The sequence below is a fragment of the Calypte anna genome, chromosome 4B, assembly GCF_003957555.1.
Source record: "Calypte anna isolate BGI_N300 chromosome 4B, bCalAnn1_v1.p, whole genome shotgun sequence".
Taxonomy (NCBI): Eukaryota; Metazoa; Chordata; class Aves; order Apodiformes; family Trochilidae; genus Calypte; species Calypte anna.
The window spans coordinates 7,772,783-7,785,135 of record NC_044249.1 but is presented as its reverse complement, the minus strand read 5'-3'; the positions used below and the strand labels follow the sequence as shown (position 1 = coordinate 7,785,135).

At 40.4% G+C, this 12,353-nt stretch overlaps 1 protein-coding gene across 2 annotated transcripts; it reads right to left on the bottom strand.

Moving 5' to 3' along the window:
- Window positions 1-1,209: 1,209 nt before the first annotated feature.
- Window positions 1,210-11,956, bottom strand: TMEM184C (transmembrane protein 184C). Of its 2 annotated transcripts, XM_030450773.1 has the most exons (10): window positions 11,635-11,956; window positions 10,067-10,197; window positions 9,933-9,969; window positions 7,781-7,986; window positions 6,979-7,053; window positions 6,009-6,102; window positions 4,863-4,975; window positions 4,085-4,184; window positions 3,448-3,619; window positions 1,210-2,995 (listed from the first exon to the last, which is right to left on the bottom strand). In XM_030450773.1, the coding sequence occupies exons 1-10, from the start codon at window positions 11,749-11,751 to the stop codon at window positions 2,703-2,705; spliced, it is 1,338 nt and encodes a 445-aa protein (XP_030306633.1). In that variant the 5' UTR covers window positions 11,752-11,956; the 3' UTR covers window positions 1,210-2,702. The 2 variants fall into 2 exon arrangements, with proteins under 2 accessions (XP_030306633.1, XP_030306634.1); XM_030450774.1 differs by lacking the exons at window positions 9,933-9,969; window positions 10,067-10,197; window positions 11,635-11,956 and adding an exon at window positions 9,029-9,092.
- Between the last annotated feature and the right edge of the window lie 397 nt (window positions 11,957-12,353).

Here is a 12,353-nt window from a genome sequence, read left to right as displayed (position 1 = left end):
AAGTTTTCAAATTACTTTTTTTTAATGACTAAGTTTTCTGAAGATAAACTACCTGGATACAGTCCTTTATCCAAGGTGTACAATGTGTAACAAAATGTAAGTGAATTACAGTAGGACAAAGGCTTTCCATGCTACTTCAAAACACTTTTTTTCCTATAAAAGCACAACACAACCACACACCTCCCCACCATAAAAACCAAACCATGAACCATAAAATCTAAGTTACTGTCTCACACAACTAAACCTGATAGGTGCAGGATATTTTTTTACTGAGTGCAGTTTCTTAATAGAGAAGTGTTTAGATTTCTCATAGTGGAAGACCTGATTAAAGAAAAATATTAAGTAATAGTTATTAGGCTTATTCATTAAGATTTTTTAGCAATTAAAAAAACAGCAAAAGCTGTTAAAGAAAAAGTAAGGACATACTCTAGCCTTAAGTAAAGCAACCATGATGAGTTTTCAAGCAGTGTGCTAAGTAAAGCAAGAGCAATTTTTTAAGATTTCTGATTAAAGGCTAGAAGAAAATTAGGCATAAAACAAGGGAGGAACAAATATGGCTAATACAATGATGAACTATTTGCAAATTAATTTTCTATTTAAATGTGGTAGGTCATACTCCTGTAGCAGTAGCTTACAAAAGACAGGTGGGTGTCTGAAACAGGTTTTGTATCTTTGAAATCCATTAGCAATCTCTAATGGAAAGGTATGGTCCTATAAGCTACTGCAGTGAAAAAGTAACTTCTCCCAGGAAAAAAAAAATAAATCGGGAATACTGTGCACCTAGAATAACATGAGTAACAGTAACTTGGTAGCTTTCCAGAAATGCTGTGAAAGAAACAACTGTTTTCCTTTCCAAGTCCTCTCAGTGTCAGCTTTTTTGAAAAGCTCAGCTTCCAGCAGGTCTGACATTATTTCTACCACTGCACCTTTCTATGTGTGGCTACAGTGGGCACTGATGTCCCCAGGTGTTGGGGTTTTATACAAGCTGTTTCCTATTATGACATGACTCTAAAGATACATAGAATCAAGCATAAAGTAGATCATGCTTTGTCATGAGTTCCAACAAGAAATCCCTTTCCAGTACAAGTCTTAAAAAGTGAAAGCACAAACTCTTGTAGTACTTATACTGAAGATTCCCTTCTTCCATGAAGTGGACAGTTGTATTCCTATGTCACTCACACTTGGAAATTAAAGTAGGAGTAAATCAAATTGAAAGAAAGTGAAGAGTTTAAATAAAATCTTTAATTGCTTATTTACAACAATGGCTATGACCTGGCAAATTAAAAATTACAATGCACTTTCCCACTACAGATACAGCAAGTACATAACCAACTATAAAACGTGCAGCCTAGTGAGTAAGGCGCAGTATTTACATCACACTAGTACTGCAAAAAAAAGCACTTAAGATGAATTTACTGTGACAGCCAGAAGTTAAACATTTATCCTGTAAATGCTGACAATGCTGAAAAAGGAATTTCAGATGTCACTTTCAAGGTAAGTCCTCCAGCTTTTTTTTTTCTTCTATTTTTGTCAGATTGCAAACATGAAATGGCATAAAACCAACACCCTTCTGATTTTGTTAGTTTTTGCAAAATCACATTTTTCATACAAGTAAACTTTTTGGTCTGAAATCTAATGCTAGTAACTCAAGTATTAGACTAGCTACTTAGTTTTACTTAGGTCTCAGCAAAGGTCTTTTATGCAGTGGTGGTGGGGATAAATCAACTACTACATTTAAATCCAGGCTACACTAGCAGCATAATACAATAATCATACTCACAAATTTATGACTATAAATTACTACACACATTATTGTCAAGATATCCTGCATTAGCAGCTTAAAAAAAAAACCAAACTTAAACGTTAAAGAATTTATTGCAGCCCAAAATAAATAATAGTTTTGTTTTCCACTTCCTTTTTGACATCCTTTATTCCCTTCCCCTCCATGGTTTTTAAGGTACTAACCCTTACTCTTATTAAGAGGACAGGAAAAGAGTAGTCAAGTGTAAGGTATTAATCTAAACCCTATCATCCTGGCTGTCTCTTCTGAACGTAAAAAGACTTACAGATTATGAGCTACAAGGACAACAGACATGCCAACTGTGTGTTCTGAGCATGGAATTTTATAGCAAGGCCAGTAGGGAATGCTTTCTTCGTATAGATTCTTTACTGATGCTCTGTAATAGTCATGAAGAGGTTTTGTTTAGCAAGGCAGAAAAGGGAAGAAGATGGCATCTGTACAGAAGTTACCGTTCTGTTCACAGTCCATTCAGCATTGGGGTATGGAAGTTACCATCATCAAGAGGGCCACCAAAGCTAATGCTTTTTGCTATTGCCCTCCTTAAATTACATTCTTGAAATTAAGTTTTCCCATTGCTAGTAGAATTGCACATCTTTAGAAGAGCAGGATATTTTTCAAATGTTTCTTTTGTATTAGCAGAAGTCAGCGTAACTTTGACACGTTGTGTGTTTAGCAGTTTAAGGAGTTAATTCTGAAGTTTAAGCATAAACCTTTACAGTGTGCGTGTTTTCTGCTCATGGGCACTCACAGACACATCACAGATTCAGATGTCAGTTCCAGCTATATCCTCTTCCTGTCTCCAGAGAAGCTTTTCAACTTTCAGCACTAACAGTACATGTTAACAGAATATGTGTAGCAAGTATGCAACAAACTCGCTGACACATTCAAAGAGCAGGTGAGTCTAGCTTTTATCCAAAGCTTTCTCTGATAATTTGTGCTCTAGTTCAGGTGACTCCTCAGCATCCTGAGTAGCAGAAGTATTATAAATATCATCAAGTGCAGGGGCTGTTGTTGGTGTTGTGAGAGGTGTCACGGTGTGTCCAAACCCCTGATAGTGACCCATGGGTGAAGATGGCATTGAAGAAGCATCAGAAATTGGGTCTTGAGTTGATGAAGACAGTAAACTTGTATGCTCGTTTTGTTCATGATCATCAGCAAAAAACATTTTTCTTGGCTGGCCCAAAACCGTTCTTCCTAGAATCATGCCAAAGGAAAATACTTTTTAATACTTCCAGCACTATACCAAAGTTTTTGAACACATCAGTTCTGAAACAGGCATGTAAAATTAGAAGGTGAGTTGTAAGTTTTAGGAGTTTTAGATAGGCATAGTTAGTTTTAATAAATAAAAGAGTTATCTTTCTACGAAAAAGGGGAGGGGGAATAAAAACCATCCCTCTTCTACCTATTACACCTGAAAAAACTACCTTGGGATCCAGCTATTTGAAAGAAAAAACTAAAAACTAGACTCTAAGTTAGTCAGGATTACTAGAAAGAGCAAAATGCCAGATAAACAATGAAATCCTCAAAGGACAAAGCTGCCACTCATTTGGTATAGAAAGTTCTCAGGGTACTATACAGATTGGTAACAATGTAAAATAAAGCAAGAAATAATTATTCTGTTAGCAGATCATACAAATCCTACTTACCAACATTTCGAACCTGCTCAGATATATCTGCCCTTATATCAGAAATATCCCACATGGCTAGAAAAGAGTCAAAGCATGACCCTTCTTCAGCTTCTTGAACATAAGGTTTATAGGAAAAACTGTAGTGATGTGCAATTGCAGCTAAGAACATCTCAACACAAATGATAAAATCCTGCAATGAAAGAGATACTGACTTAATCACTCAGAACTTCAGAAAAAGTTGCTTCTACAGCTGAAAGACTGCAATTGCCTTGGGATACTAGCAGCATTGACTTTACCACCAGAGGTAGGATATTCTTGGCAGGCTTCAGAGTCTTGTGTACTACATGCACACAGGAATCAGTCCTTGCCAATTGGAATAACTTGCTGGAAGTGGATATTCAACAAGCAGCAGCTCTACCAGGAATTCTTGCAAGAAGAAATGCAAGCATGTCCAACAGAAGTATTTAACTGGGAGAAATTCCTCCTGCCCAACACATGGATATAGAATTGGTGAGCATAAAACTCAGAGTGACTGGCTGAAACATAGCTCAGCTTGTAATCAATTCAGTACTAATCTGGCCTGTGTTAAAGTGAAAGTGACAGAAATTGCTTAAGATCAGCTATGTCATCTTACAAAGTCACAGTCTGCTCCTACCTGTAGTCCTGTAGCCACAGCTTCCACACTTCGCCATTCCCAGGTGCTTTTCTCAGAAATAACACCAACTTTCACCAACAATGCAATAAGCACAGCTTGCCTATGGAAATTATTTTTTTAATTATGATTATTATAACACTAGTGCAAAAAAACCCTGCAAGCAAATCTGGTAAACAAGCCTGTTTCTGTGTGTACATATGCATGTACAGAGGAAGAATCTTACAACGCACTGTTTCTATATTTAGAGGAGGAAAAGAGACTTAAAAAGACATTCATCCATTGTCCTAAAGACCAGCAGAGAATACAGCCAAAGAAGAGTTCATTGTTCCAGTTATTACAAGTTCCTTCTGTTTCAGGGTATTACTGCAGCCCCCAGAATAATGTTTAGATAGTCAAATGCATTCACTCAGCACCAGCTAAGTGTAAGAAATGCTTAAATAGTAATTTGTAGTTAACTCAAAGTAACTTTGTTTGAAAGAGGGTTTTTACATTTACTTCAAAAAATAACAATTTTTTGTTTTGAAATACCTACAAGTGGAGATTCCAAAAGAGACTGTGTTCTTGAGAATCACTTTACAAAACAGCAATTGTAAAAAATTATCTCAAGTGAAAAGACTGCTCTGTCCAACATACTGATACCCTTTTCCATTCACAGCCCTTCACTACTATGGGTAGTAGGTTTTTTTAAGGCCTGTAACCTCAGGAACAAATGCAGCCTTTTTAGCTCTTTTATGATCCACCCTGAGAGCAACAAGTGAGGAGTAAATAATTCACTTACCAGAAAGAAACAAAAACTACCATCTTCACACAAAGGAACTTGCCAACAGGTTGGATAGGGTTCAGTTCTTCACGCAGTACTTTATAAAACAGCACCAGACAATACATAGCAAACTTGAAAGGAAAAGAAAATAAACAACTTTCAAATCCTTGCTTGTTTTGTGAGGGAGTTGTTTTACAGCATATTCAGTTAAAAAATACAACACAGTACAATGCCAACTTTAAAATGTACTTTTAAACTTAAATTCAAAAAAAGTGGCTCTGGATTTATGGAATCTTTGTCTTACTGCCTTCTTGCACAAGAAGTTCCCATAAATATTTTGAATGCCATGCACATCTCTAGGGAAAACGGCATAAGCCTTGTTCTTTCAGGCTCCTGTTAAGGACATCTCAAATGTTGCCCCTTTATGAAAGATGAGGCAATGAATGCAATTTCACTGCAAACCTGAACCAATTTCCTATTAATGACAACTGCAAGTAACTGAACTAATGCACAGCAAAGCCTAAGGAACTGCTCTCCCCTTTTCACACACATTCTCATAGCCTTTTACTACTAAAATTCTTCAAGCAACCATGTCATACAGAACATGCAGAAGTAAATGCTGTTGCTGGGACTTGCTCCTTCCATAATCACACCCATAAAAAACAGTGGGCCAATAGGAGGAGGACAGACTTTTTGGATGGGATTTCATGCTGTTCTGACTCCTGCTGCTGTTGCCCAGGGAAGTAAGAATCTTGGCTAGAAGGCTAAGCAGCAGGGAACCAGAGCTGCTGCTGCTGATTCTTTGTACATGTGCTGGGAGGAAGCTAAGGAGGTGAGTGAAGTCACCTCTTCTGCAGAGGGGCAAGTCTGCAACATGCCTGAGCCATGCCACTTCACCCATCAAATAGTTTGGGGCATGAGGATAAGATACTTCACTGCTTTACAGTCTCATAGTAAAAATAATAAAAGTTTTAGATTATGTTCTGCTAGTATTTTGCACATACAGTATTTAACAGTAGTAGTTTTGACTTACAGTGGGAACTATTGTACTCCTAAGGATTATCAGCCATTAACACAATTACTATCAATAGTTCACCTCGAAGATTCCCACAGTATTATTAGTACAATGACTTAAAAGAGCAGAAAGAGAAACTTAATACTCACTAGCTGGGACATGTTGTTAAGTATAACCAAGTAAGTCCAAGCATTGTTGAAGCTGAAGTTCCCTTCATCATACACTCCCACTAGTTCACAAATCCTGAAAAAATATTGAGTTAATCACTATGTACTAAAGATTGCTTTCTTGAAGTGCTCAGTAGTCATTACATCTATTTACATCTATTTACTGTTAGAATCCAAAATCTCTTTTGGTACTCAAATATGGGCACTGTGGGTCTGCATCACTCTGAATCAGATTCCAGCAACAGCAGACAGCACAGGACGTTCATATTGTACTTTCCACAGAAGAAAAAGCATTTGAATGCAAGATTAACATATCCCATTGTGGAATGAATTCAACAATTAAACATTTAACAGTTAAAAGTTCAGTTTCTAATACTTAGAACATATGGAGCTAATACCCTTATTTATAAGGGTATTCTTTGTAAGCAGCAACTTTATCCACAGTCCCACAGAATAACCAGTAATGACCATAAATGCTTTCAAGCATCAAGCTTTCAGCATCAACATGCATAACTGTCTGCTATTGCTTTACAACAGGTTAGATGATACATAGGAAGGCACACAGGCTTGTCACATCCAAAGTTCAAGAAAATTTTAGAAGTTACATGAAACCTGACTTTAACCCATTATTGAAGTCAATGAGAAAAAGAAAAAAAAAGACTCTAAAATTAAAGAGATCATGTCTTTCCCACATAAACAGTCCTTCATTTTCTCCCACTGCTTTCAGCAGCTCACATTAAGTATTTATTATTTCAATTCTGCATTTGCTAGGTATTTGCTATAGAGAAGAGATAAAGAAATCCTAGATTGATCCAGGACCCACTTAGCATGTAACATGATGACTCTGCTTTCAAACTGCCTTGATTCAATACAAAGGACATGAAAACTCTTTCCAGCATAACTCAAAATTACATCCTGAAGACCAATACTAATTATTTATGAGCATACTTACAAAGCAATGATGGTTGTAAATGGTCTGACAACAGTGTACTGCAAGACACCCAGTTTACATCTAAATAATAAAACTCTGCAAGAGAAACACAAAAGTCATTGTACAAGAACTTCAAGACAATTCACTTATGGAAGTTTCCTGTTCTCACTGGTTTCACTACACCGAATTTTAATTTCATGATAATTTCAAGTTCTGCTTCCAGCATTTCAGATGCTACAATGTGTGTGTATAAGCAATACACAAAAGACCTAAGTTTTATAGATACATGATAAATACTCCATGATTCCCAGCTTCTAACCATGGAAAGCTATGTTCTTAGTTTGTTTTTAACGTTTTAAACAGCCTCATAAAAACCTCTTAAGAGAGATGCTTATCAGATTACACATATAGAAACAAACAGTTCATGAGCATATAGCTTCTTGCCCTTCACCTATGGAATTAAAAGCAATCAGCTATTGGATCTAGCAGCAATCCTACATGGGGTTTTTGGCAAATATATGACAGCAAAAGAAGCAAATTCAAGGAGTTTTTTTACAATATTTTTCAAAAATAAGGAAGTTTCCTTCAGCACCACCTGAGTTAATGCATGTTAGTGACTAAATGCAGGATATTATAGGATATTCTACAGCTAGAAGAAAACATGCTCACAGATGCTTTCACCAGGGGTTTGTAATTGATAAATAAAATGGGTGTAAACCCATTGCTGACCCTGCCAAGCAACAATTATACTACTGAATATGAAAACAGAATGTCTGCATCTGATCACACAGCTTAAAATTCTAAGATGTCATCATATACTCACTCTCCCATAGCCCATGATGGACAACAACACAAAGGTGGCAGATGTCTCTGCTGATCTTTTGCTTCTATTATTAATACGAGGTTTGGGTACCGGTTGGTTAGATAATTTGAAAGAAAAACCATAAAATTATAGATGACATAAGCTTCATAGCATTCTCGACATGTATCCACATATATTGCAATGTTGGGGTACTTCAAAGCTATCCACTGTAAGAAGAGAGGTACACAAAAAGTTACATGCAAGAAAGACAAAAGTGAATCCAATGAGAAACACTGGCTGACTGGTTCAGCAAGCAATACTTCATTAGAAAATACCTCATTAGACAACCAACACTAATTGAACAGGGCTTGAAACACCAAGCCAGTAACACTGTGATGCTACAGTTAGAAAAGAACATTCTGTAAAAATACAAGCTGAACTTCAGATCACATCTCTGCTGCTTCAAGTGGAAGCACACTCAAAGCATGCACAAGAGATGCTGTCTTTTATGACACAATTCAGTCTTTCATTTAAAAGTAATGAAGACAGTTCCCTTCACATACCCTGCTCTTGTTAGAAGAAGACAAGATAGAACTGTTTCCTGCAATTCACATACTCATTGACAATATGGGGTTGAGAACTAAGTTTTCAGCCCACCAGTATAACACTGATTTCTTTTGTTATCTAATGTTTGTTCTGGCATGTTTGCAAAATACAGAAGAAAGCAGCCCTGAAGTGACAGTCATCCCTCTAAACCAGAATTTCACACAGGAAAGTGATTTCTTTTTTTCCCAGAACTGTGCTTATTCATCAGCTGTCAGTCATTATCACACTGCTCTTGTACTGTTCAGTGCAACTTGTCCTACTGTATTTTATTTATTTATTGGTTGTTGGGTATTTTTTGTGCTTTTTCTTTAGTTCTGTTTTTGGGAGGGGTCAGAACTTGAAATTGGGACAGGTCTTCTGAGCTTACTTTGCTCCTCTAGGTTGTAGTAGCTGGATCAAATGTTGTGCCTTCTCTGACCTTCTTAACAGACCTACAGAAGATGCTTCACATCCTCATCACCATTAAGAAATAGTGGAGATGACAGATGCTGCAGCACCTTTGTGGCAGAAGTACTACTGCATCTAGTAAACTGAGAATGCAATACTTCAGTCTGAGAGCTTTATGTCCAGCTCAGATTAAGCACTCTAGAGGGATACCATTTATGCAGTAAAGACCATAAAGTTCAGGAGTCCAGAGAAAGATTTCAGTATGTCAGAAACTACCTTGAAAGCCTGGCTTAAGCTCATTTAATTAGCAGGCAATTTTCTTCCACAGGAAAATGCTGTATTAGAAGTTGAAATATCAACCTGAGAGAGTTGATATTCCCCCCAGGAAACACATAATGTTGTTTTCTTCCCCACTCTTGGATATTCTAAATCCCACTCTTTCTAAACAAAACAAAAAAACCCAAACCAACCAACCAACAGCCCAAAAACCCGAAAAAAAACCAAAAAAGAGAATATATAAGGGTGACACTTCACTGAAGAGGAGATGGGAAATAAATCCAAGGAAAAGTTCCTGGTTTCATGGAAGAAACTGAAGTACTTGTAATGTCAAAAGGTGATGACAACATGCAAATACACACCCTGTACAAACCACAGCCTTTAAGCTTGTTGCTTAGCTGTGGCTGAAATCCTCCCCCATGGGCAACATATTTACATGAACCTGTTCCAAAATGGCCAATAGAATCTACTGTATTCTGAAGTGGATTTTCTGTGGGATCTCAGAAGCAAAAAGGAAGAATTTTAGCACTAAGCAGAACTCAGGAAAGAAAGGTAAGGCTGAATTTTGAGACTGTACATGGATCGATCAGCCTGCTTTCCAGTTCAATTGTTACTGAAGATGGAAGGACCAAAGCAAGCTCCTGCCTTTTGCCCTTTCTGCCTCTGCCATAAGGTATACTTAGGGAGAGGGTTAACAAGGGTTGGCAAAAGTGATCCCACAAGTCCCACAATAAGAATGCAATATCAGTAGGAATATGCCATACTCCATAAGCAGGAATGCCCAGGGGTTTCTAGGACTACAGCTCTCCATGCAGCATTGTTTCTGCTAACTGTGACACTCTTTTCCCTCACTCCCACAGCACACAGAATTTCATTGAGCTGTTAACAGTAAGAGAACACTTACACTGTCTAAACTGTAAATCGGCACCATCCATAGAATCCTGTTACAATAACAAAAGAACATTCAATATTACTAGAAGTATTTTTAGTCTGAACGAAATTCAACATTTGTAGCACTGGCAAAATGTGGAATGTTACCTTATTATTGGTTTCTGTAATTCAGGTTGAGTATAATGGACTAAGTGTTGTAGTATTCCCCAGAGAGATATTGGTATAGTCATTAGGAGAAAGATCCCAGCAATAAACCATGCCTTGGTATGAATGCCAACCTTGAAAAAAAAAAAAAAAGGAATAATGCAAGAGCAAAGTTTCAGTATTAATACTTCAAAGCTGTACTAGCATAGCAAGAAAAGTAATCCACCTTTCTTTTTTTCACTGTGAGTGGTTTTAAGATGGACATTAAGTACATATCCCAATATTTCGTATAGTTTTCCAGCTCTCTTTTTCAAATACACAGAATCATAGTCTCCTTTGCTATCTGTTGGTGTGGCTTAGAGTAAGACTTAAAAACTCAAAAGATGAGAAATCTGGCAGAACCAAGCAAAAACACCACCAATAAACAGAATGTTCTACAAAGCCATGGTAAGGCTCACTGGTTTACTGAAAGTTACAATAGGCTTCCTTGCTTTGGGTCTGAAACTTGTCTAGTTTAGTGTTCCATTAAAACATATCTGAATACTTGTAGATTTAAAGTATTGTTAGTTTTGACATAAATTTCCAACTAGCACCCAATTTCAAACAGTTTCAATTAAAAAATGTAAAGAGCTATGCGTGCATATAAATATATAACATCTGCTAAAAACCAGGGCTGTGGTTTTATCAAAGCTCTCTGTAAAAACTATATTGTTCAAGATAAGTACCAAAACCTATGAAGCATACTAAACTCTTCTGAAACAGTTTTGTTGACAATTTCTGTGCTGATCCCCATCAAGATCCCACGACTTCTGTTACTTTTCAGCTCCAAGATTGCTCTTGAGTAATTTCTCTCACAGGTATAGGATTTAATGATGTTGAAATTTCAGGCACCACTTTGACACAAACATCCACCATGCTGAACATACAAAGGCATCAGAACAGGGTTTAAAAATCGGAAATCTCAACTACACTCAAAATAGATTTTACTGTCATTAAGTGCTCAAAGTTACACCACGAAAAAGTTTACCTCCGGTGGAACGAGGCTGTATGAAGCTGAACAACGGATAACTTAGTTAAAATTTTGCTCTTTTATTCTTGGACAAAAGTAATGCTGCCAGACGTGCGTGCAAGTGTCACTGTCATGACACACTGCGGTACCACCAAGCATGAAGGAGCAGCTTTGCCGCTTCTCACCTCTCCCTGCCCAGAGCAGTCCCTGGCAGGGCAGGCAGGGAATGCCGGCACTGCAGCCCAGCGCCAGAGCACGGGGCCCGGCAGGGCAGCGGCTCCGCTCGGCACGGGCTCCGGTCCCTTCAGCCCCATTACCGACTGCTAAAGCATCAACTACCACTGAACCGGAAGGAGAGCGGAACGCGGTCGCGATCCATCCTGCTCCATCCTTGGCGCTTTCCCAGCAGCACGGCGGAACTTCTCCCGCCTCCCTTTTCCCGGCTGGGTCCTTCCCCGGGGCCGAAGGGCAGGTGCCAACCAGCACCTCAGGGAAGCCTCCCCGCCCCGCCTGGCCCCTCGGCGGCCATGCGGACGGGCCCGGGGCTGCCGGCGCCGCTCACCTCCAGCTTCTGCAGCTCCCAGACGCAGAGCGGCACCACCACCAGCAGCCCCACGATGTACAGCAGCACCACCAGCGGCCGAATCCACCGCCGCCAGTTCCCGCAGGTGCACGGCATGGCCGCGGCGGCACCGCGCACCCCTCACACGCAACCCGGGGGCCCGCGGCGCCTCAGCGGGCCGGCGCCGGGACCGGGAGCCCCCACGGGGAGCGCATCACCGGCGGGGCCGTCCGGACACCCCACCAGCTCAGCCCGGTTCAGCTCCGCGCCCAGCACGTCCCGTTCCGTCCCGCCCCGGCGCGGCACCGGCACCGCCCCCGCCACACTTCCGCCCCGCGGCTCTTCCGGCCGCCCCGCCCCGGCCCCAGCGGCCGCGCCGATTGGCCGCGCGCCCTGCCTATCGCAGCTGCCGCCGAGGGCTCGGGCAGCGCCTGGGGCCGTGCCCGGTAACGGAGCGGCCATGCGCCCCCCCGCCCCCCGGAAGGGCGGATCCTTCCCCTGCACCCTCCCCGCCTCCTTCGCTGCTCCCTCCCCTCCGCAGCAGCATCCCCGTGGCAGTGGTGTTTCCGTCGGCTCGCGAGGAGCTCGCGCAGCTTCCACGTGCTCGCCTGATTGCGGCGCTGGCGGGGACCGTTACTGCGGCTGAGCTTAACGGCTGCCCGCGCGCCCGGCCGTTAGCCGCGGTTCAGCGCGGTGCCGGCTCCCGCCCCGCCCCTTGT